The sequence below is a fragment of the Hibiscus syriacus genome, unplaced genomic scaffold, assembly GCF_006381635.1.
Source record: "Hibiscus syriacus cultivar Baekdansim isolate YM2019G1 unplaced genomic scaffold, ASM638163v2 tig00112496_pilon, whole genome shotgun sequence".
Classification (NCBI taxonomy): Eukaryota; Viridiplantae; Streptophyta; class Magnoliopsida; order Malvales; family Malvaceae; genus Hibiscus; species Hibiscus syriacus.
Window position 1 is genome coordinate 406010 of NW_024063346.1, and position 24548 is coordinate 430557.

General features: G+C 34.7%; 1 protein-coding gene across 3 annotated transcripts; it reads right to left on the reverse strand.

The window, feature by feature from the left end:
• Positions 1–4402: 4402 nt before the first annotated feature.
• Positions 4403–8549, reverse strand: LOC120180463. Of its 3 annotated transcripts, none has more exons than XM_039185782.1 (3): positions 8384–8549; positions 7031–7594; positions 4403–4670 (listed from the first exon to the last, which is right to left on the reverse strand). In XM_039185782.1, exon 2 carries the CDS (start codon positions 7582–7584, stop codon positions 7096–7098), a length of 489 nt encoding a protein of 162 aa, XP_039041713.1. In that variant the 5' UTR covers positions 7585–7594; positions 8384–8549; the 3' UTR covers positions 4403–4670; positions 7031–7095. The 3 variants fall into 3 exon arrangements, with proteins under 3 accessions (XP_039041713.1, XP_039041712.1, XP_039041711.1); XM_039185781.1 differs by having other exon boundaries at positions 7031–7637; XM_039185780.1 differs by having other exon boundaries at positions 7031–7677.
• Positions 8550–24548: the final 15999 nt, after the last annotated feature.

A 24548-nucleotide genomic window follows, 5' to 3' on the forward strand; every position in this document is an offset into this window, starting at 1 on the left:
CTATTTGAATATCAAAACATTACTCCAAATCTTTTAAAGATTATTTTTAATCCTTACTCAAGTGTAAAATTAAGTTTTAATCTTAAAACAATTTCAAAATAATTCTACAAAGTATTTCGAATCATTTCAAAGCCAAAAATTCTAGATTGCTCAGAGGGAACCGATTCCCCCCCAAGGGGGTACCGATTCCCCCCTGAATGGTTTGGCTCCGAGAATTCCAGTATGCTCGGAGGGAACCGATTCCCCCCTTGTATAACGGTCGAAATATTTGAATTTTACACTTAGGGAACCGATTCCCCCCACGCTCCAAACTGTTTTATTAATTTTTTCACACTAAAACGGCTATATTATTTTCTCTAATCATCCCCAACGTTCAGAAGTGATTCAAGGTGTATTTAAGCAAGGTTAGAAGCCATTGATCAACAACAAAAAACATCAAGCAATTAGAATCAAGAGAGAATCAAAGAGAAAGCATCAAACCTCAAGTTTGAGCATTTCAAGCCTATTTTTCATTCAATATTCATTTTGCTTTCAAGAACACTTATTGTGCTCAATTGTATTTATTCTTGAGTGTTCTTTCTTTGTTCTAGAATTGTGCAAACATATTTGCCTTGTGAGGTTTTTCTTGTAAGTTTGCAAATTTGTATTTCTCTTTGAGAAAAGAGTTTTCTCAAGAATTGGGGTATATTCTTGAGGGAGTTGTAAGGTTATCTCTTTGGCCTCAAAAGAAAGAACAAATTAGTGAATTTGTTGGAAAATCCTTAGTGTGGATAGCTAAGGTAGTGGACGTAGACTTTGGTTGATAAAGTCGAACCACTCTAAATCGCTGTGCAATTTCTTTCAATTTTCTGCAAAAGCTTCCACCAAAATTTTTATTGCCAATTCACCCCCCTTTTGGCCGATTCAGTCAATCGATTAACTCAACAAATCATAATTACAATATAACTATAAACATCAAATACAATAAAATAATATTATTTATTAACAAAATAATAATATTATTTTTAAAATATTAGAATATTTTATTTAATATTATTTATGTCGATATTATTATTAAAATATTATATCTATAATTTTATAAATAAAAAATTATGATTATTATATTTTATTAAAATAAAATTGTTATAAATTATATTTATTATTTATTATAATAAGAATAATATATCATTAATTATATTATAATGAGAGAATAGTTAAACATATGTGTCGATACATTTTCTAAAAGTATCGACACATATGTTACATCAAAACCGATAATTATAATGTAATATGTAAATTTACAATGTAACTGATATACAACAATAACAAAACCGGTAAAAATTACCGAAAACATCATTATTTTAATAAAACCGGTAAAGCGCTACTGGTTTTGTTGTTTTTTTTTACCGGTTTTGTTATTGTTGGACATTTTACCGGAAATGTTAAAAAATATTAATGTTTTAGGTAGAAATAATAATGTTTTAGGTAATTTTTACCGGTTTTGTTATGTCCAACAATAACAAAACCGATAAAAATAGACTTTTTAATGATCAAATTAGTAAACACAAATTATACAAATTAATTTTAATTTTTAGTTTGTAAGTTGTCACAATATAACTAATGAAAAAAAGGACATGATATTTCTATTTAGATATTAGCTTTCTAATAAAAAAAAATAAAAAAAATTATATATAATTACAATATAATTTTAAAAAATAATCAAAATGAAGTGTTGAAAAATAATAATAATTACAATATAATTATAAACATCAAATACAATAAAATAATATTATTTATTAATAAAATAATAATAATATTTTTAAAATATTAGAATAATTTATTTAATATTATTTATGTCAATATTATTATTAAAATATTATATCTATAATTTTATAAATAAAAAATTATGATTATTATATTTTATTAAAATAAAATTATTATAAATTATATTTATTATTTATTATAATAAGAATAATATATCATTAATTATATTATAATGAGAGAATAGTTAAACATATATGTCGATACATTTTCTAAAAGTATCAACACATATGTTACATCGAAACCAATAATTATAACGTAATAGGTAAATTTACAATGTAATCAATATAAATATATCGGTTTTATGAGAGAATATGTCAACATAATGTATCGACACAAATTTAAAAAGTGTCGATATATTTTGTCCATAATGAATGTCAAACGAGGTGCACGCATAAAGTGTCGATACATTTATTAAAAGTATCGATCCCAAAAACATCGAAACCGATAATTACAATATAATAGGTAAATTTACAATGTACCCGGTAGAAATATATTGGTTTTATGAGAAAATAGGTCTACATAATGTATCGACACGTTTTAAGTTTGTGTCGATACTTTTTTCCAGAATGAATGTCCAACGAGGTGCACGCATAAAGTGTCGATACATTTAAAATTGTATCGATCCCAAAAAACATCGAAACCGTTAATTATAACGTAATAGTTAAATTTACAATGTTACGATATAGTTAGAAAATAGGTCAATATAAGTGCTACCTATTACATTATATAAGCGCTACCTAATATGTTATTGTATTTGATAATATTTTCAGTTAAATACATATTTTATTATATAAACGCTACCTATTACATTATATAAACGCTACCTTATATATTATTGTACTTGAAAATATTTCCGATTAAATGATATAACATAACCAGTGTAAATTTTAACCGATCACACAATTTTTTAACCGTTTTATAACCGCCTCACAACATAACTTCCCCGATAAAGACTCGGTTTTGGAGCTTCATCCGACATAAAACGTCGTCTAAAGAAGCGAAATCAGCAGTATGGGCATAATGGTTGACGAGGGAATAGAAAGTGGAATCGCCTAATTTGAAAGAACCGGATTGGGGAGCTGAGTTGAAAAGTTGATCGGAGAGGGGGTCGTTGCCCTCGGGACGCTTTACTGGGTAATGGAGAGAGCCCCCCTGCAGATTGTGCTGGCAACCGTGAGCTTTGTCATTGTGGACTGATGTGAAGAAAGCAATCGATTAATTGAGGTTGGAAACGGAGTCGATATTCAATACTCCATTTCCCCCCGTCTTCACTTCTCTTGTGGTTTTCATTTTGGTACGAGTTTGAGAGACCGGCAGCCAAATGCAAGCAAACACGCCTAACTTGCAGGGTAAATTACTACATTTCTGGGTAAATTACATTTTTTTAGTCACATAAATTTTGGGTTACTGAAAAACTTTCAACTTCATTAATAATGTTCTCAATTGGTTATATTTTGATTACTCTTTCATGAAAATTATGCCTTTTATAAATAATATAATATTCTTTCTGTCTCATTAAATTTATTTTTAAAATATCAGTGGTGAAAACAAAAAATTACCCAAATATTAGTGATCATTGGAGTAGTTTACCCTTAAAAAAATGTTTTGGATAGCTTGTCTTATTTATGTTTTGGAGTAGTTTACCCTTTAAAAAATGTTTCTTTTCTTCAAAGAAACTTGTTACTTTGGTTGCGGCGCATTCACAATATATTTACATTTTAAAAAAACAAATAAAAACACCAATGACTGGCCTTTAATTTTGATTCCATCTCTGCCCGATAACATTTTAAGTATAAATGAAAAACAGATTGATCCTCTTCTACTAATACATGTATTAGTCAGTAAGCCGAAGGAATCAATTGATTAAACATAGTGACAGTCAAAGCTAGTGTGAGGTAGCAATAATTGTTATGTTTTCGGAAGAATAAAAAAACATTCAAGTATTCGGTATTCCATCAAAACGAAAAGCAAGCCAAAGTAGACAGTGTTGTTAGATTTATTGTTTTTTTCTTGTGTTTAAACATGTCCGTGCTGTGCTCATTATAGTATTTTCGCGTTTATTATACATAGAGAAAGAAAGGACAAAACAACAGAACAAAGTCACGCAACAAGTAGTAAAAATAATAAAACAAAGTGAAGCCCGGGAAGGTGATAAAAGTAAAACCTGAAATTATAAATTATTTAACTATTGACACAAAAATATCAATACACTAAGGCGATAGTTCTAGGGTGAGAAACCTTAATTTAAGTTAAAAAAAATTGTAGACTACCTGAAATGTTGTAAAAAAAATACATAAACTGTTACGGAAAATACATGAATGATTACAACAATATGACATTTTGTGTACATAACCAAAATGTTATCAATTTTTGTGTATATGCATAAATTGTTACAAACTAGATATTATTTTGAGTATACGCTTAAAATGTTATAATCTTTGTAACAATTTATGTATATGCACAAACATTGATAACATTTTTGGATATATACTTAAAAAGTTACAATGTTGTAACAATTTATGCATATTTGATAATATTGTATGTATCATTTTATAAGTTATTAGAAAGCTTACCTTTTTTTACCTTAAATTTACGTTCCTTTTTGTAGAATTCCCCCACTAAGGTGGCCCAGAAAGAAAGCTCCTCTCTATTGGTTGCAGTCCGTTTTTAAGTAGAATCAAGAAAACAAAACAGCATTTGCCGCTTCTTTGCCCAAAATCAATTGAACATTTCCAACATGACATGATTAAGCTCTTTTACCTGATATGTATCCTTTAACTCGAGAAATGAACCCAAACTACATAATTGTACATGAACAAGTTCCTTCATTTCTGTTATCGAATTCGTCATCTGATCCACCTGTTTCACTGACATAGACAAAATGATACAATTCATCAGCATAATTCTAGGTAATTTGAAAAAGAAGGGAAGAAGAAGAAGAGTGGATTAATGAGTTTGCGCCCAAAAAAAAGGAGGCTATTTGAACAGTTAAATAACAATAAACAAGAAATCTAGCAAGGGAATTACTGCAAAACCAATCAAATCGACACTATTAATAACATATTTAACAGTTTTGATACAAGGAATTGAAAGGACAACTAACGGGTTACTAATTAAATAGCCATGCCGACATCATACCATACTCATCTTGCGAGTCTTTTGACAAAAATACATGAAAACAGAGGATGGAGAAAGGCCCCTAAATAAGAAGATGATATTACCATTCTGGAAAATACACGCTGACATGCATCTAAAACAAACCACATATTCAACAGATCAAGTATGCAAGCTGGGGTCTCACTGAAGCTTATCGAACAGATGAGCAACAAACATGCCTAAGGATAAGCACTCATAAAATTTTTCATTCATTTTTCTGTACAAAATACGCTTCTTCAATATGATCGGAGCCTTATAGTTTCCTTTGGAGAGAAAGAAGTGTTGGGTACGAGAAAATCAAGGCATCACAAACCAAGACACTATCTTCAGAGCAACACCAAAACCTGATAGGAAAAATATATTTACGTATATTTTACTTGTGCAACACCTTAATAGTCCAAATAAAAATGCAATCCATGAGGCACAAAATAAACTTTTAGCCATCACTCTAATCCATGCCAAGCAAATAATGATCCACCATTCATATACCACAACACCTTGACCAAGTTAAGGTGTCACATAAGAAAGCCTTTACACACAAGGAAAACCATGAGCTCCAAAATCTAACTAATGTTCAATCTGTACCAACCAAACACCCCTTTGCATGGATGAAAAATAAGATAATCAGTTATCTTCCTGGTTAGCTGCTTTTTCATGTGATGACCAAGTAAAATTGATACGAAAATTACATAATTCTTAATCAACACGTGATAACCAAGTAAAATTTATGAGACGTACCTCTTAAATTTAAAAACAAAGTATATAAACAAATTTCAACAACATATAAAAATGGTTGAAAAAAGTTACAAACTTTCAACATTTGAGCCGACTTTTCTAGATCCGTGATAAATCTGATATTTTCTCTACAAATGAAGCTGAAATATTAGCTACTCATGTGATACATTCAAGAGCCTTTTCGTTAGAGAATACTCTCAGTGGTCTTAAGAAGTAATCCCGCACCTTTTGCATTTCTCATAAAATATTAGTCCCAAGGAACTTTACTTCCATCTATATGATTTCGTAGGGTAATTATCATAACTCATAGTAATAACACATACTACAACTACTAGGAAATAATGATTCCGCTCAATTTATTCGACTTAAATAAGAGTTGGGCATATCAATCATATTTTCTTTTGATTTTGTTGCCTAATCACATTTTTCTAGAGTATAAAAACAATGCCTAAAAATATATGGGCTTCTGACATCACCTCAAAAGATCACATATGCATGCATCAGGTTTCAAATCTTGAGAACCACTGCTCTAAAATCAGATCTATTCGATCATGAACCATAACCAAGCTACCAGTGGCAAAGCTTCCCATACATGTATAACTAAGAAATCAGCCCAAAGTTTGACAAAATATAGCATCAACAGAGTTCAGTTCATATCTAAGTGGCATGCTATCACATCACTGAGATCAAATTTCAAGATTTCAAGCCCTTACTACATGTTCTTTTACAGTACTAAGAAGTAAATAGCTCAATTTTTCCTATGGTTACCATTCATTGAGGAAACCAATATATCAGAATAAGATTGCACCAACCTTTTTTGTTTACATCATAACACATATTGCAATGGATGTCATCAGGACTCATAGGAAAGCTTTATTATTTTATTAAGCAAGGGAACATGTTATTTGAATAATAACACTAAACCTACGAGCAATTGCGGATCCAAAAATATATTTGAGGGTGGGCACATATATATCTTAACAACATAAAATTTTTGAACGGGATGGGCACAAATAAAATTTAAGGGCAGGCACCATCAAGAAAATTCAAATTTCAGGGTGGGCAGTTGAGTAGATCTGCCCCTGCCTATGAGGCATGAGTCTCCACAGGTTCATGGGCTATTCTATTCAATATTCAAAACCCCTTTACATAACAAGCTTTAGGACAAGACAAAAGTGTGACATACTTACCAGTCTTGTTGGAGACATAATATTGCATAAGTTCATGATACACATAATCTAAGAGAAACAAAACGTATCACAATAGCATATTAACTTAAAACAAATATGTTACTGCATCACTCAGAACTTTAGTTTAGAGCAGAAATTTCTTGTACCTGGGCTCAAATTCCCTGATTTCAGCTAGCTCACTACCACAAGCATCCATCCATTGTGCCTTTCTTCATTCTGCATGTCTAGGGATATCACCATCCTTTTCTCCTGATGCCTCATGGTCATTAACATCCTCAATAGGAGCATGACTGTTAATTGATCGCTTCTTCAAACTACTTTTAAGGGCGATCTCTCCTGCATTACTATTTCCATCATCAAGTTGAGTTGTGTGATCATTCATTTTATCCAACACAAGAGGCTCTGGCAAGACATCCTGCTGTTGAACAGGGCCAACTTTCAAAGCTGATGGGGCATCAAGTTCAGCGGAAGTGCGACCAAAGCAGACAAAAGAGGCGCACCCAAGGGAAAGTCGGCTCTTGATGGAAGCCAGCTGATTCAGGTCAGGGTCAGATACTTGGTCCACCAACTGGTAATGATTCCACGGCGAAACTCTCATGGGCCTGTCCTTGTGCTTCTGACCCAAGAGAAGGGTCAAGCCCTTGCTATACCCAGACACCGAAGATCTGAAAAACCCTCCTCCTCCTACTGTCAATAACATCAGTTCTCATCTGGGGCACCCAGATAACACATTTGTTTTTTCTTGTCAACAACCTTCAAGTTACAACAAATTAAAGCAAACTAGACCTAACTCGTGCATCCATCCATATCTCACAGTCAGTGAAGTTATCAAAACTTCCCAAACAACTAAATTTAACAATAAATGAAAGGCAAAGCTGTTAAATTCCGCTCATAGTAGTGAAGTTATCAAAACTTCCCAAACAACAAAATTTAACAATAAATGAAAGGCAAAGCTGTTAAATTCCGCTCATAGTTTCTAATAAAGTCCAATCCTAGGTAACCAAAAGTTATTGCATACATAATAGCTATTGAATTCCCTAATCACTGATAATCATCAACATTGTCAACCCTCATTAAAAATTTTACTATCGCCACACGTAATTAACAGTCATAAATTTATTAAAGAAATAATTATAATTTAATAGATTAATATTTTATTATTTTAAAACACAAACAAAAAAATCAAGAAAGAGTTTGTTTAAATACACTCGACCAGCTCACAGCAATACTCAATAAATATACCGAAACTATTAAGGACATCAATGACGAAGAGAATATAAATAAATTTAAGAGTAATTTAAGATCTGTTTTCTTTTAATGTAACAGGGATCAGCTCAAAGCAGTGCTCTCTTTTTTTATTGAAGTGAAAGCATTAAAAATGGAATAAAGAGAAGTAACAGCGAACATCTGAAATTGAAAGAACAAAAAATGCTTCTTTCCTTTCACTTTCTCGGGAAACAAACAAGAAAACAGATCACAAAAGGAGTTTCGGAATTTACCTGAAGGCTATTAAACGGATCTCAAGACTAGAAGAAACTTAAAGACAAAATTACCGGCGCCGGCATGTTCGATCGCTGCTAACGAACGAATTAATCGGCGAGGATTTGGAAAAAATGGAGAGGGAAATGGGAAAATGAAAATAAAAGCTGAAGAAAATACGGAATATTAAAGTGGGGAAAATAAAAAGAACGAATTTATGCGAATTCTATGCTTAGTTGCTAATCCTTGTAAATATTAAGTTTTAAAACAACTTTAAATACAAATATAATATATATTAAATTTATATCTTATTATATTTCATATTAAATCCAAAATGATTAAATAATTAATTCGAACAAATAAATTAAAACAATAATGATAAGGACAGTGACACCTACCGAAGATGGGTCTCCTAGAAATTATAGGTAAATTATAAACTTTATCAATTAAATTTACTCTTATTTTAATTATTACAATTTTATAAAATTTATTTTACTCATTTAACTTCTGATTATTCTTATTCAATCACTCGGATATTAAATAATAAATAAAATTAAGAGAAAATAATCTCAGTGACAAAAAATCTCATATAATATACGATTTTAACCAACTTTTTTCGGATTTGCCAAAATGACCAACAAATCGTAAATGCGATCGCTAATTCGCAACGCGATCTCCATTATCGCAAATCAGTTTCCAGATTCGCAACGCGATTATGACTATCGCAATGCGATTTTCCAATTTCGCGTTGCTTCGCATTGCGATTTTCCCAATTCACAATGCGAATAAGTAAATCGCAATGCGAATTTGGAAAATCGCAATGCGATACTGACTATCGCAATGCAATTTTCCTAATTCGCATTGCGATTTATGTATTCGCGTTGCGATTTTCATAATTCGCAATGCGAATACGTAAATCGCAACGCGATTAAGTAAATCGCAATACGAATTAGGAAAATCGCAATGCGAATACGTAAATCGCAATGCGAATCTTACTATCGCAATGCGATTTACATAGCGCCATTCGTATTAACGCGTATTTTTTTTTTCAAATTCCAAACACGGATTTTTTCTTAATATATCGGAAACTGAACCGTCCACAGTAATCGTAACTCATAACATCAAACCTAAAATCAAAACACTCAGTCCCATCTCCATCTCTCACTAATGCGATACTGACTATCGCAATGCAATTTTCCTAATTCGCATTGCGATTTATGTATTCGCGTTGCAATTTTCATAATTCGCAATGCGAATACGTAAATCGCAACGCGATTAAGTAAATCGCAATGCGAATTAGGAAAATCGCAATGCGAATACGTAAATCGCAATGCGAATCTTACTATCGCAATGCGATTTACATAGCGCCATTCGTATTAACGCGTATTTTTTTTTCAAATTCCAAACACGAATTTTTTCTTAATATATCGGAAACTGAACCGTCCACAGTAATCGTAACTCATAACATCAAACCTAAAATCACAACACTCAGTCCCATCTCCATCTCTCACTCTCTACGGTGAAATCCGTCCCCATCTCCGAAGATTTCCGTCCCCATCGTCGGCGAAATCCCTCACAACCATTCACGGTCAGAAATCCCTCACAATCATTCAGAAATGGAAAATCAATCTCCGAGGTTAGTTTTTTTGTTGTTGAAATTTTTGCATTATTTTAGGTTTTTCATATTGAGATTGAAGATAAGTTTACTGGTAATTTCAATAATAGATTAACCATTTCACTTAGATTTCTTATTAAATTCATTGTTTAGCCTGTGAAGTTAGTATTTGTCTTTGTTTTGTCTTTTGGTTGAAGTAATGCAGAAGAAGAATAGTTTCGAGAATGAAAATCGCAACACGGAAATAACTATCGCAACGAGAGAATCGCAACGCGAAACCAAAATCGCATTGCGATTTTCATTTCGCGTTGCGATTCTCTCGTTGCGATTTTCATTTCGCGTTGCGATAGTCATTTCCACGTTGCGATTTTCATTATCTCGTTGCGATTTTCATTTTAACCAAAAGACAAAACAGTGTTGCAAATTTTAGTTTCAAGAATAAACTACTATTTATGTTTATTGTTTTTGGTATATCTTCACAGTGTAGTTTTTGGTATATCTAACTTGGTATGTTTATTGTTTTTGTAGAAATTTTTTTCGGCTTCATTAACATTAAGGAATAAAGTTAGCCTAGCCACTACAATTGCTTCGAAGCTTTCACCTGCACAAAGAAAATTGTTTGAGGAAACCTGCTTCGGGCCATGGTTGAGAGTACAACATCCGGGTGGAGATGCTAATTTGACCCATTTGTGGCTTCAGACCATGACTAGCGATCTACCCGACAGTATACAACGTGGTGAGGAAGAGATATGGTTTCATTTTCCACCGCCGTATACTTGTTTTGGGCGGAAGGAGTTCTGCTTAATCACTGGTCTACGATTCGGACACGATGATGTAGGTCGGTACACTCGTCATATCACCCGCCCATCATGGTTATCCAGGGTTTTTCCTGATGAGTCAATAGAGAAGCCGAACTTACACGTCGATGACATGAAGAAATTGTTTAATAAGAAAGATGGTTTTACTCGGATGAATGACGTCGATGTTGTCCGAGTATGCCTTCTACTACTTTTGTATGCCGGCTTTTTAGGCAGAGAGGCCAGACAACCTATTCCTCAGGAGCTAATATTATTGGTAGAGGACCTAAATGCATGAAATATGTTTCTGTGGGGTTCGTATATATGGAAAGCTACCTGGACTAAGTTGTCGTCTGCCTTTGATGACCGCAAAAGTTTGCGGGGCGATGGGTCGAAATACACTTTGTCAGGCTTTGTTTGGGCCTTTAAGGTAAGAATTTCTATATAATGTTTTCAAAATTATAATTAATTATTTAACAATTACTAATGTTTGTTATTATATTGTTTGTAGATTTGGATATTCGAGGCTTTCCCCATCATGCGACATATGCATTAAAAACCTCAAATGATATTCCTAGGGCTATTTCCTGGAAGAGGAAACGTCTGTTGGATTGGGAACACTTAATACCATATGCGACAATAAATAATGTAAGTTAACACAAATACTATCATATATAAACAAGTTATTAATAGTAGACGTTTAACTTTGTTTGAGTTTTTATATTTTTAGGAGGCCAACATTCCATTAATGAGACTGACACCCACGGAGGCTGAGCTTGCCACTGATTGGTGGCAAGCTAGTCAGCGTTTTCTTGATGGAACGAATGATGAGCAGCCTCCACTTCCTCCACTTCGAGAGCCATCACCTCACCCAGAGCCATCACCTGATCGACCCGACTATACACCTCTACAATGAGAGCCATCACCTATCCCGTCACATCATCGAGCCTCTTCTCCACCATCACCTCATGATAGGCGACCGGCAAAGATGTCACGACTTCTATCTCCCTGTTCTCCACCTCCACGGGATGAGTAAAGGGAGTTACGTGATGAGGTCAATGCCTTGCGTGAGGAGATCGGTACTCTACGCGATAACGATGGTGCATGGCGTGTGGAGGTGTCTACTTTACGTGGTGAGGTTGCCGCTCTACGTGAGATGGTAGTATCGTTGCAGAATGAGGTTCATACTCTACGCAACGAGGTAAGTTTAATATTTTCCATATTTAACTTGATGATAAATTTACTCGTAATTTCACTAAATTAACCATTTCACTTAGATTGCTTAGTAAATTTATTCGGTTGCTGCCAATACTGCTAAACTGTTTATTAACACTGTGAAGTTAGTATTTGTCTTTTTGTTTTGTCTTTTGGTTGAAGTAAATTTATTCGGTTGCTGCCAATTCTGCTAAACTGTGTATTCTTTAACACTGTGAAGTTAGTATTTGTCTTTGTTTTGTCTTTTGGTTGAAAGTTTGAAATATATTTATCTTTGTTTTCACTGTTTAAATATCATGTCTGTTTATTTACTGATATTTGTATTTAATTATTTAGCGGACCGATAAGGTGGATGCTTTACGTCGGGTTTTTCTTGCACGACAGAGTTCACGCATCAGACGGCGTGCACGTGCTATTAAGTCTCCGTACACCCCAATAGTGCGAAGACACCGCAAGAAGAAGCCCGAATCGCCTGTCATACCTCAAGAGTCCACTCCTATTGTTGAAGAGGCCCCTATCATTCCTTGAGAGTCCCCTCCCACCGTTCAAGAGGCCACTGTCATCGTTGAAGAGGTCCCTCCCACCATTCAAGAGCCCGATTCACATGGCGTCATATGTAGGATTCTTGAGAAACCCTCTGACGTGCCGGACATGATGGATTCAAGTTGGCTCTCGTATGAGTTACCGGCCAGTACCATACTGGTATCTGAAGTGGAGAGGAAACAACTACCGGACACAATTCTGGATAACACCCTTTGGGCTAAGACCGCAGTTGATTTTTATCTACATGAGCGGAGCCAGGGGTGTTTCACTGACATATGCAAGCTCAATGATGATATCTATTTGTTGCTTGATCGGTCTTGGTGGGGCGTATTATTAGGGGTCGAAGACAATGGCTATTTCGATGGAGGGGTAAGTCTTATATTTTTCTTATATTTTAATTTGATTATTTTTTTTAAAATTTATGTAAGTTACTAATATATGTATTTTTTTGTAAAACAAACATATCGATGCGTGGGTGTCACGTCTTCTAATAATTAGGAAACTTAAGGAAAATAAAAGAAATACACGATATACAATTATGCCGACGTCTTTTAACGCCGTTCACTTGAAGAATCAACGAGATGAATCATTTGCGTTGGGCAATGGACAAGCTAAACTTTATCCTGCATAGTGGGAGGTCGATAAGGTTAGTGTTTATTTTAGATTGAGTTTAAAGGTATTCATAAATAAGTGTGCAAATGAATGAATTATTACTTATGATTGCAGGTGTTTATCCCTGTTTTGGAACGTAAACATTGGCTTCTCGTCGAGCTTCAGATCCCATCCCTTAAGGCAATAGTATATGACAGCATGATAAATTACATATCATTGGCTGATTTAAGAGATATTATTAAGGGATGGAGCTCTCATTTGGCTAAATTCTTGGATGCGATAAATTATTGGACTCGTTTTGGAAACAAGAAGCCAAAGAAGCTCAATATTACAGTTAGCAGAGACGAGACCGCATCACAACAAACGAAAGGACCCATAGGGGATTGTGGTCCTCTCGTATGCTTGGCGTTGGACCGTTTGATCACAGGAAGTATAAAGTATCTACCTCCCACCGATAGAGATAGAGCTGCAGTAGGCTTGTGGTTTCGGCATTATATGGCTAGATCGATATATACGAGATGCTGCCTACCTGCATCCGTGTTATAAAAATGTCCATAAACAATTGGTATGTTTATAGGCTTGTGGTTTGAAAATGTTTGGTTAAGTACCTAGAATTCAATAATTTGTTGTTTGTAGGTTTTAGATGTGTAGAAAGTGTTGTTTGAGCAAATGTTTGGTTTATGCAGGTTAATCTCATAAGTGAGTTGCATGAAAATGATGTATGGTTGCAAAAGTTGATTCAATAGTAGATGAGGAAATAAGAATTATTGCTTATTTTTTGATTGTTTAATTGATTTGTAAAAGGTGATTTGTAAAAGTTGATTTGTTTAATTGATGTTAACATAATTCTTATTTGTGCTTGTTTAATTGATTGAACTGTAATGGTTGATTTTGTTGATTTCAATCTGCATTATGTTGAAGGCAAAAATTACTATCGCAATGCGAAATGAAAATCGCAACGATATAATCGCAATGCGAAATAAAAATCGCAACGACAAAATTGCAACGCGAAACTAAAATCGCAACGACAAAATCGCAACGTGAAACTAAATTCGCGTTGCGATTTTCATTTCGCTTTGCGATTCCCTCGTTGTGATTTTCATTTCGCATTGTGATTGTCTCGTTGCGATTTTCATTTCGCATTGCGATTGTCTCATTGCGATTTTCATTTCGCATTGCGATAGTAATTTCCGCGTTGCGATAGACATTAAGATGATTGCGAACGTCATTTCTGTGTTGCGATAGTCAAATGATTGCCTAATAAGTGATAACAACTGAACAGATCATAGCAATTTTCAAACTCAAGTTACTAATACATGCCTAACTGAAAATGTTAAAAGTTCACACATAAAATCTACATAATACAACGTTTGCATTTAAAAATCACCTAAGTTAACAGTCCCAAAAGGTGAAGCCAGTTGTGATTGGGATTTTAAAGATGATTGCGATTTTGATTACCTTTTTCTTGACACCATATGAGCTTTGGATTTTGATGATGATCCATATTTTGGTAGAGGAAAAGATGATTGTGATGGCACTGGTGATCCACATGTCAACCTTGTATGACCACTTTCCTTGCACCGACTACATGTCGATCTCTTCTTCTCTTCACCCTTAGACGGTATACGATCGTGACTTTTTGGTCGGCCAGGTAGCGTTCTGTCCATGGCTGGTGGCAAAACTGTTTGTAAGTCATCTGGTATGTCCCACTCAGAAGGATGTGGAATAGGGTAGACAATCTCGGCATAAGTCTGTCGATATTCTTCTGTAGTGTAGCAATCCATAGCGTATGTGCTTGAATCATCTTGGTTTAAATGAAGAGCAACTTTTATAACATGGCCACACGGATAACCAGATGTTTTCCATTTCATACAACTACACGTCCTTGCATTTAGATCGACAAGCCCATTTAAGTTATTATCCAGTACTTCAAACAAAGTGTTTGAACATGGTTCAACTCTCCATGACATTGACTTCACAACACGTTTCGTTATCTTTTTTTTCAGTCCATGGTGTAACACGATGTTCCAATGTTCCTGTAAATTTAAATAAATAATACTTAGTAAAATATATGATAAGTTACGAATTCAAAGAAATAATACCTGCATGGTTTCTTTTCTTGTAGTACCACTGTTGAATAGAGGCTCGAAAAAACTCCATTAACATAGTAATGGGTAATTTCCGGGAATGACGACTTAGAGCGTTGATTGATTCTGCACTATTAGACGTCATGAAACCATATCTTGCTCCAAGTTGATGTACTCTTGACCATCTTTCAAACCCGACATCTTCTAGTGTTTGAGCACACTGAGGCAAAACACGTCTTAAACAGTTTATATGCTTATTGAAATCCACTTCCCGATAAGATTTTTACAGCCTTCCAGTATGTCCATTTGTGCTTTTTTATTCCAGTAAACCTTAATTTTAGATTTCTATACAAATGAACACCACAAAGTCCATGAAAAGCATATGGGAAACACCTTCTAACAGCGTTGTCAATTGAGTTTGCCCTATCGGATATGATTGTCAGATTGCTAATAGGACCTATGCAATCCCTAAGATGCCCCATAAACCATGTCCATGAATCAGAGGTTTTAGATTTGCCAACCCCGTAAGCTATTGGCAATATCCCATTGTTAGCATCCATGGCTATTGCTAATAAGTTTACTCCAAGGTATCGACCTTTCAAATGTGCTCCGTCAACTATAATAACTGGGCGCATGCAAGTAATAAACGAACGAATCTACAAAATAATATACACAAGAAATATAATCATTTAAAATGTGAAATGCATGTAACTAACAAAAATGAGTCAACAGAATTATATTGATTTACTAACCGCAGCACCAATGGCGATAAACATAAACTCAAAGCGTCCATCTCTATCTGTTTTTGATATGAGTTACCGACCCAGGATTTTTCAGCTTTAAATTGTGACAATAAGCCGGCAGTTGGGCAAACGATGCTTCTGGCGACCCCCTCAACAATTCCAAGGCATAACATTTGGCTCTCCAAGCTTAAGAATATGATATACTAATCTTGAACCGAGCATTCATGTCAGTCATAATTTCATGTCACCGATATACCCTGCCATTCAAAAACATTAACTCAGCCAGAAAACCACCCAACACCTTTTTGTTTGCCTGTCTATGGTGAGGAAAAACTTGGGTTCTTGAACATGTATGTTTATCAATAAAAGTCCTAACTTGAAACATTTCGCAATCTTTTATCCTCTTTGCAATCATACGCCACGTACAGTTTTTGTCAATCATACACCTTGTTTCGAAACGATCTTTGCTTGATTTGTTAACTTTTAGTTGATAGCCATCTTCCACACATTTCGTATACAAAGCTATCTTCAAGTCTTCCTTTGTATCAAAACAATCATCTTTCTTGATACGAATAACTTTTGTGTAACAATCAACTGTTTTCTTTACCAACTCTTCTTCCGGTATCTGAAGTAATTCTTGCATATTCCAGTTATACTCCCGTGACATTTTCTTTTCTTCGGGGACTTTTTCTTCAGGATTATATGAATTACAGAATGGATGTTCAACATGTTCATTCACAGTCGTAACTTCCTCCTCATTATCATCAACAACATCTTCCTCGGCAACGGTTGTTTCATCATCAAAATTCGGGTATTGACCAATATCAAAATCATTACACGCAGGGTCTGTTTCTTCTTCTGAAACATCATCAAAATCTGAGTATTGACCAATATCAAAGTCCGAGTATTGACCAAGATCAAATTTCGAATACTGACTAGTACTCACAATTTTTTCTGTTGGCTCATCATCGTCTAATTGGTCAATACGAAAACCGGAATTTGGTGCTGAAAGTTTATTGGGATTTGGATTAGAGAAAGGTTGTGGGTTTTGAGAAAAACTTAGTTGATTACTACCCACTACTGACCCAACAATACTACTTCTAGGTTCAACAACATACAATGTAACATCATCAATTGAAACACTAATGTAAGCAATGAATCGTTCAACATATTCATTGTTGGTTAACAAATAAACTTTACCATTTCTCTGATAAGATAGCCTAAATCCACTTAGGGGCTCTAAATTCAATTTCTTTGAAACACGTAACATTAGAGTTTCATAAGTTAACTTTTTTAATGACAGTTTTAGTTGAAGATTCATGGGTAAATGCATATATTGTAAAACACCATGAACATTCTCCCATGACCCTCCAAAACACAAATATATCCAAACATGATCAACATTAGATGATTTCATGGTTGTAAATTAATTTACTAAACAAACGAGCTGCGAAACTAAGACCTGTTGCCGGATGGGGAAAGATGTAGGAACGGATGTCGCCGGAGAGAGTGATAGATGGAGATGGAATGAGTTGCAATTTAGGGATTTAGGTTATGAGTTATTGCTGATGCGTAGATATATACATAAAAAAATTGTGTTGCGAAACTAAAACCTATTGCGAACTTTGAAAATCGCATTGCGATTCTGTATTATCGCGTTGCGAAAGTAAGTATCGCGTTGCGATTTTCCCAATTCGCAATGCGAATAAGTAAATCGCAATGCGAATTTGGAAAATCGCAATGCGATACTGACTATCGCAATGAGATAATACAAAATCGCAACGCGATACTGACTTTCGCAACGAGATTCTGACTTTCGCAACGCGATTCTGACTTTCGCAACGAGATTCTGACTTTCGCAACGAGATTCTGAAAATCGCAATCATCTTCAAAATCCCAATCACAACCGGCTTCACCTTTTGGGACTGTTAACTTAGGTGATTTTTAAATGCAAACATTGTATTATGTGTATTTTATGTGTGCACTTTTAACATTTTCAGTTAGGCATGTATTAGTAACTTGAGTTTGAACATTGCTATGACATGTTCAGTTGTTATCACTTATTAGATCTAATTCATTTGACTATCGCAACGGGGAAAATCGCAACGCGAAAATGGCTATCGCAACTAGAAAATCGCAATGCGAAATGAAAATCGCATTGCGATTTTCTCGTTGCGATTTTCATTTCGCATTGCGATTTTCTCGTTGCGATAATCAGTTTCGTGTTGCGATAGTCTGTTTTGCCTTCAACATAATGCAGATTGAAAATTAACAAATCAACTATTACATTTCAATCAATTAAACAAGCACAAATAAGAATTATGTACACATCAATTAAACAAATCAACATTTACAAATCATTTTTTACAAATCAATTAAACAATTAAAAAATAATAATAATAATTCTTATTTCCTCATCAATTATTGAATCAATGAATCAACTTTTTCACCCGTACATCCATTTCACGCAGCTCACTTAAGGATTAAACTGCAGAAACCAAACATTTGCTCAAACAAGACTTCCTACACATCTAAAACCTACAAACAGCAAATTATTGAATTCTACGTACTTAACCAAACATTTTCAAACCAAAAGGAGTATATATGTTAACAAAACTTGCATTTGACTTACCAATTAACAATGGATACTTTCATAACGCGGATGCAGGTAGGCAGCGTCTAGAATATATCGCTCTAGCCATATAATGCCGAAACCACAAGCCTACTGCAGCTCTATCTCTATCGGTGGGAGGTAGAAACTCTGTGCTTCCCGTCGTCAAACGCGCCAAGCACATGCATACGAGAGGACCACAATCCCCTCTGGCTCCCGGCGATTGTTGTGGCACGGTCTCATCTCTGACAACTGTGACATTGAACTTCTTTGGCTTCTTGTGTCCAGGATAAGTCCAATAATTAATCCCATCCAAGAATTTAGCCAAATGAGAGCTCCATCCCTTGATAATATCTCTCAAATCAGACAGTGATATGTAATTTATCATGCTGTCATATACTATTATCTTCAGGGATGGGAGCTGAAGTTGGACGAGAAGCCAATGACGACGTTCCAAAACAGGGATAAACACCTGCAATCATAAGTAATAATTCATTCATTTGCGCACTTATTTATGAATACCTTTAAACTCAATCTAAAATAAACACTAACCTTATCGACCTCCCACCATGCAGGATAAAGTTTAGCTTGTCCATTGCCCAACGAAAATGATTCATCTCGTTGATTCTTCAAGTGAACTGCGTGAAAAGCTGCCGGCATTATTGTATATCGCGAATTTTTTTTATTTTTCCTAAGCTTCCTTATTATTAGAAGACGTGACACCCACGCATCGATATGCTGCTGTTTTACAAAAAAAAAGGACATATATTAGTGAATTACATTAATTTTTAAAAAAATTAATCAAAATCATATATAAGACAAATATAAGACTTACCTCCCCATCGAAATAGCCACTGTCTTCAACTCCTCTCCACTTCAGATACCGGAAGGGTACTAGTCGGTAACTCATACGAGAGCCAACTCTCATCCATCATATCCGGCAACGGTGGGGGTTTCTCAATAATTCGATATATTACCCCATGTGAATCGGGCTCTGGAATGGTGGGAGGGACCTCTTCAACGATGAAAGTGGCCTCTTGAACGGTGGGGGGACTCTTGAGGGATGATAGGGGCCTCTTGAACGATTGGAGGGGACTCTTGAGGGATGACAGGTGAGTCGGGCTTCTTCTTGCGGAGTCTTCGCACCATTGGGGTGAACGGAGACGTAATAGCACGTGCACGCCGTCTGATGCGTGAACTCTGTCGTGCAAGGAAAACCCGACGTAAAGCATCCACCTTATCGGGCCGCTAAAAAAAATTAATACATAAATCGGTAAATAAACAGACATGATATTAAACAAAGACAAATATGTTTCAAACTTGCATTGTATTCACCCAAGTCATTATTCTATCATAGTTCACAAAATGCATCAGATAACATTCCAAAAGTAAGCACTTATATAAACATTTAAAAGGACAACATATATAAACATTCAAGAAGAAGAATAGTTTACTTTCGCAACACGAAACTTACTTTCGCAACGCGAAAATGACTATCGCAACGCGGAAATGGCTATCGCAATGCGAAATGAAAATCGCAACGATAAAATCGCAATGCGAAATAAAAATCGCAACGACAAAATCGCAACGCGAAACACAAATCGCATTGCGATTTTCATTTCGCGTTGCGATTTTCATTTCGCATTGCGATTTTGTCGTTACGATAGTCATTTTCGTGTTGCGAAAGTAAACTATTCTTCTTCTGCAAATTGAAACTTGAATGGATTGCATTACTTCAATCAAAAGACAAAAACAAAACCAAAAACAAATACTAACAAAAACAGTTTAACAGTATTGGCAGCAACCGAATGAATTTATTAAGCAATCTAAGTGAAATGGTTAATCTAAGTGAAATTACGAGTAAATTTATCATCAAGTTAAATATGAAAAATCTTAAACTTACCTCGTTGAACCTCATTCTGCAACTATGCTACCATCTCACGTAGAGCGGCTACCTCACCGCATAAAGTAGACACCTCAACACGCCATGCACCATCGTCTTTGCATAAAGTACCGACCTCCTCACGCAAGGCATTGACCTCATCACATAACTCTCCTAACTCATCCCGTGGAGGTGGAGGTGGAGATCAGGGAGATAAACATCGTGGCATCTTTGCCGGTCGCCTATCTTGCGGTGATGGTGGAGAAGAGGCTCGATGATGTGATAGAATAGGTGATGGTTGTCGTTGTGGAGGTGTATAGTCGGGTCGATCAGGTGATGGCTCTGGGTGAGGTGATAGCTCTGGGTGAGGTGATGGCTCCCGAAGTGGAGGCTGCTCATCATCCGTGCCATCAAAAAAACGCTTACTAGCTTGCCACCAATCAGTGGCAAGCTCAGCTTCCGTGGGTGTCAGCCTCTGTAATGGAGTGTTGGCCTCCTAACAATATAAAAGCTCAAACAAAGTTAAACGTGTACTAGTAATAACTTGTTTATAAACATATGGTAGTATTTATGTTAACTTACATTATTTATTGTCGTATACCGTAGTAAATCTTCCCATTGCAAGGTCAGTTTCCTCTTCCAGGAAATAGCCCTGGGAATATCATTTAAAGTTTTTATTGCATATGTCTTCATGGCGGGAAATGCCTCAAATATCCAAATCTACAAACAATATAATAAAAAACATTAGTAATTGTTAAATAATTACTTATAATTTTGGAAACATTATATAAAAATTCTTACCTTAAAGGCCCAAATAAAGCCTGTCAAAGTGTATTTGGAACCATCGCCATGCAAACTTTTTCGATCATCCAAGGCAGACGATAACTTATTCCATGTAGGTTTCCATAAATACGAGCCCCACGGAAACAGGTTCCACGCATTTAGGTCTTCTACCAATTTGATTAGATCATTTGGAATAGGTTGTCTGGCCTCTCTGCCTAAAAAGCCGGCATGCAAAAGTATTAGAAGGCATACTCCGACAACATCGACGTCATCCATCCGAGTAAAACCATCTTTCTTATTCAATAATATCGTCAGGTATTCCACGTGTAGATTCGGCCTCTCCAGCTCAGGAAAAACCCGGGATAACCATGATGGGCGGGTAATGTGTCTAGTGTACCGACCTACATCATCGTGTCCGAAGCGTAGACCGGTGATTAAGCAAAACTCCTCCCGCCCAAAACACGTATACGCCGGTGGAAAATCAAACCATATATCTTCATCACGACGTTGTATAGTATATGGTAGATCCCTAGTCATGGTTTGAAGAAACAGGTGTGTCAACATCGCATCTCCACCGGGATGTTGTACTTTCAGCCATGGCTCAAAGCAAGTATCCTCAAACATTTTTCTTTGTGCAGGTGAAAGCTTCGACGCAATTGTTTTGGCCAGGCTGACTTTATTTCTTAAGGTCAATTGAGCCGAATAAAAGTTCTACAAAAACAATAAACATACTAAGTTAGATATACCAAAAACTACACTGTGAAGATATACCAAAAACAATAATAAACATAAAGAGTAGTAGTTTATTCTTCAAACTTAAATTTGCAACACTGTGAATTTCTTATTTGTCTTTGTTTTTTGTTGAAGTAATGCAATTCATTCAAGTTTTAATTTGCAGAAGAAGAATAGTTTCTGAAAATGAAAATCGCAACACGAAAATGACAATCGCAACGCGAATTTGACTATCGCAACGAGAGAATAAAATCGTGTTGCGATTTTGTCGTTGCGATTTTCATTTCGCGTTGCGATTCTCGGTTGATTTAATAAGCAATCTAAGTGAAATGGTTAATCTATTATTGAAATTACCAGTAAACTTATCATCAATTTTAATATGAAAAACCTAATAATAATGCAAAAATTTCAAAAAGAAAATAATTAAAAAAACTAACCCTTGGTGGTTGATTTGGTTGATTTTCCATTTCTGATTGTGAGGGTGGCTCTGAGAGATGGAGATAGACGGATTTCGCCGGAGATGGGGACGGATTTCGTCGGAGATGGGTGAGAGAGTGAGAGATGGAGATGGGATTGAGTTGTGATTTTAGGTTTTAGGTTATGAGTTGCGATTACGTGATATACTGTGGACGGTTCAGTGTTCCAATATATTAATATTGTGTTTGGAATTTGAAAATAAAATACGCTTTGCGATACTAATGGCGCTTTGAAAATCGCATTGCGATTATGTATTATCTCGTTGCGAAAGTCAGTATTGCGTTGCAAAATTAAGTATCGCGTTGTGAAAGTCAGTATCGAGTTGCGATTTTGTATTATCGCGTTGCGATAGTCAGTATCGCGTTGCGATTTTCCAAATTCGCATTGCGATTTACTTATTCGCATTGCGAATTGGGAAAATCGCAACGCGAAATTGAAAAATCGCATTGCGATAGTCATAATGCGTTGCGAATCTGGAAACTGATTTGCGATAATGGAGATCGCGTTGCGAATTAGCGATCGCATTGCGATTTTGTTGGTCATTTTGGCAAATCCGGAAAAAGTTGGTTAAAATCGTATATTATATGGGATTTTTAGTCACTGAAGTTATTTTCTCTAAAATTAATATGGCAATAACATAGGTTAACGAGTAATTTTTTTATTGACATAAAATTCATATGTCATTCATGTTATTTTCTTTCTTTTTTATTCTCTTTTTCCTTTAAAAATTAAAATTTGACGATTTCATCTTGATATTGCAATTATCATTCTTTGGTGTCTGGTTCGATCAATCAAAATATCGACAAACTCGTCATATTATCTTCTATTAATATATCAGTTTAGATTTTACTTAAATCACTTTATAAAACTCAACCCTCAAACTAAAATTCATAAAACCTTAAATCATTATGACCTATAATATTCATTATTCGATCAGCGTGAATCAATAATTTTGGTTTGTCTTTTTCTTTCTTCATCTTACCACAGTTTAAATTTAAACGAAGGTAATTTATTATTAAGAAATTAGGGGAAATTTGAACTAATGATTTTAAAAATATATATATTTTTTATAATTTTAAAAGAAAAATATTTTAGTCATTGTTAAATATGTAATAAAAAACGATTAAAATATAAATAAATCAAATTTTTAGTGTAAGTTTGTTTGTTTGTAGATTTACTTCTGAGTCTTAATCAGAGATTAAAATTTTATTTATTTTTTATATTTTCTTATAAGTGCTAAACATATAAATATATTTAATTCAGTTAAAATTTAAAATTACACTAAACATCTACTATAAAATCACTAGTAATTAGGAATAAACTGAGAGTCAATTAAGGGTAATTGTTGTATGTTCCTAATGGGTTTAGAATTTATGAACAAAGAGAATGAAGAAGATAAAAATGAGTAGTTTAATCAATTGACCAATTATACTTGGTTTTATTCTTAAAATTTTAAAGGTTATTCCAACATAAAATCATGTGTTCATCCCTATTCTTACCATATAGAAAAATACTAAACGTTACTTGTCTTATATCCATAACTAATCAACGAAGCACGAGTGACATTCTCTTGTGATTGCATGTGCCCCTTGATCTCTGATGAATCTGTTGAGTTTAAATTAATTAGTCAGTGAATCACCTTCAAGAACTACAAATTGAAAACCCACATCATTCGCAGATTGTAATCAATATACAGCCGCTTATTACTGTAATCCCATTTTGTCTATTATATTCTTTGTTTATAGTATCTGAAAAATTACATATTTAACCTTTTGTCACTTTGTATTAGGGGTGTGCAAATCCGGGTACTCGATTATCGGGTATCAACAACATCTAGGTCAGTGATTTCTCGGCTCGTGTCCCGACCCGGATGTTACGGGTACCCGGTTTTTTATTTTTAATTTTTAAATTATTAATTTAAAAATATACACAAATTTAAATGTTCGAAACTTCGAATTACATACTCTAATATCCTAACATAAAATTTAAAAGTTTGAAATACAAAATCTAATAATTCATAATATAAAAAATTCATTATATATATATATATATAAAATAAAAAACAAAAACTAACCAAATACTCGGATA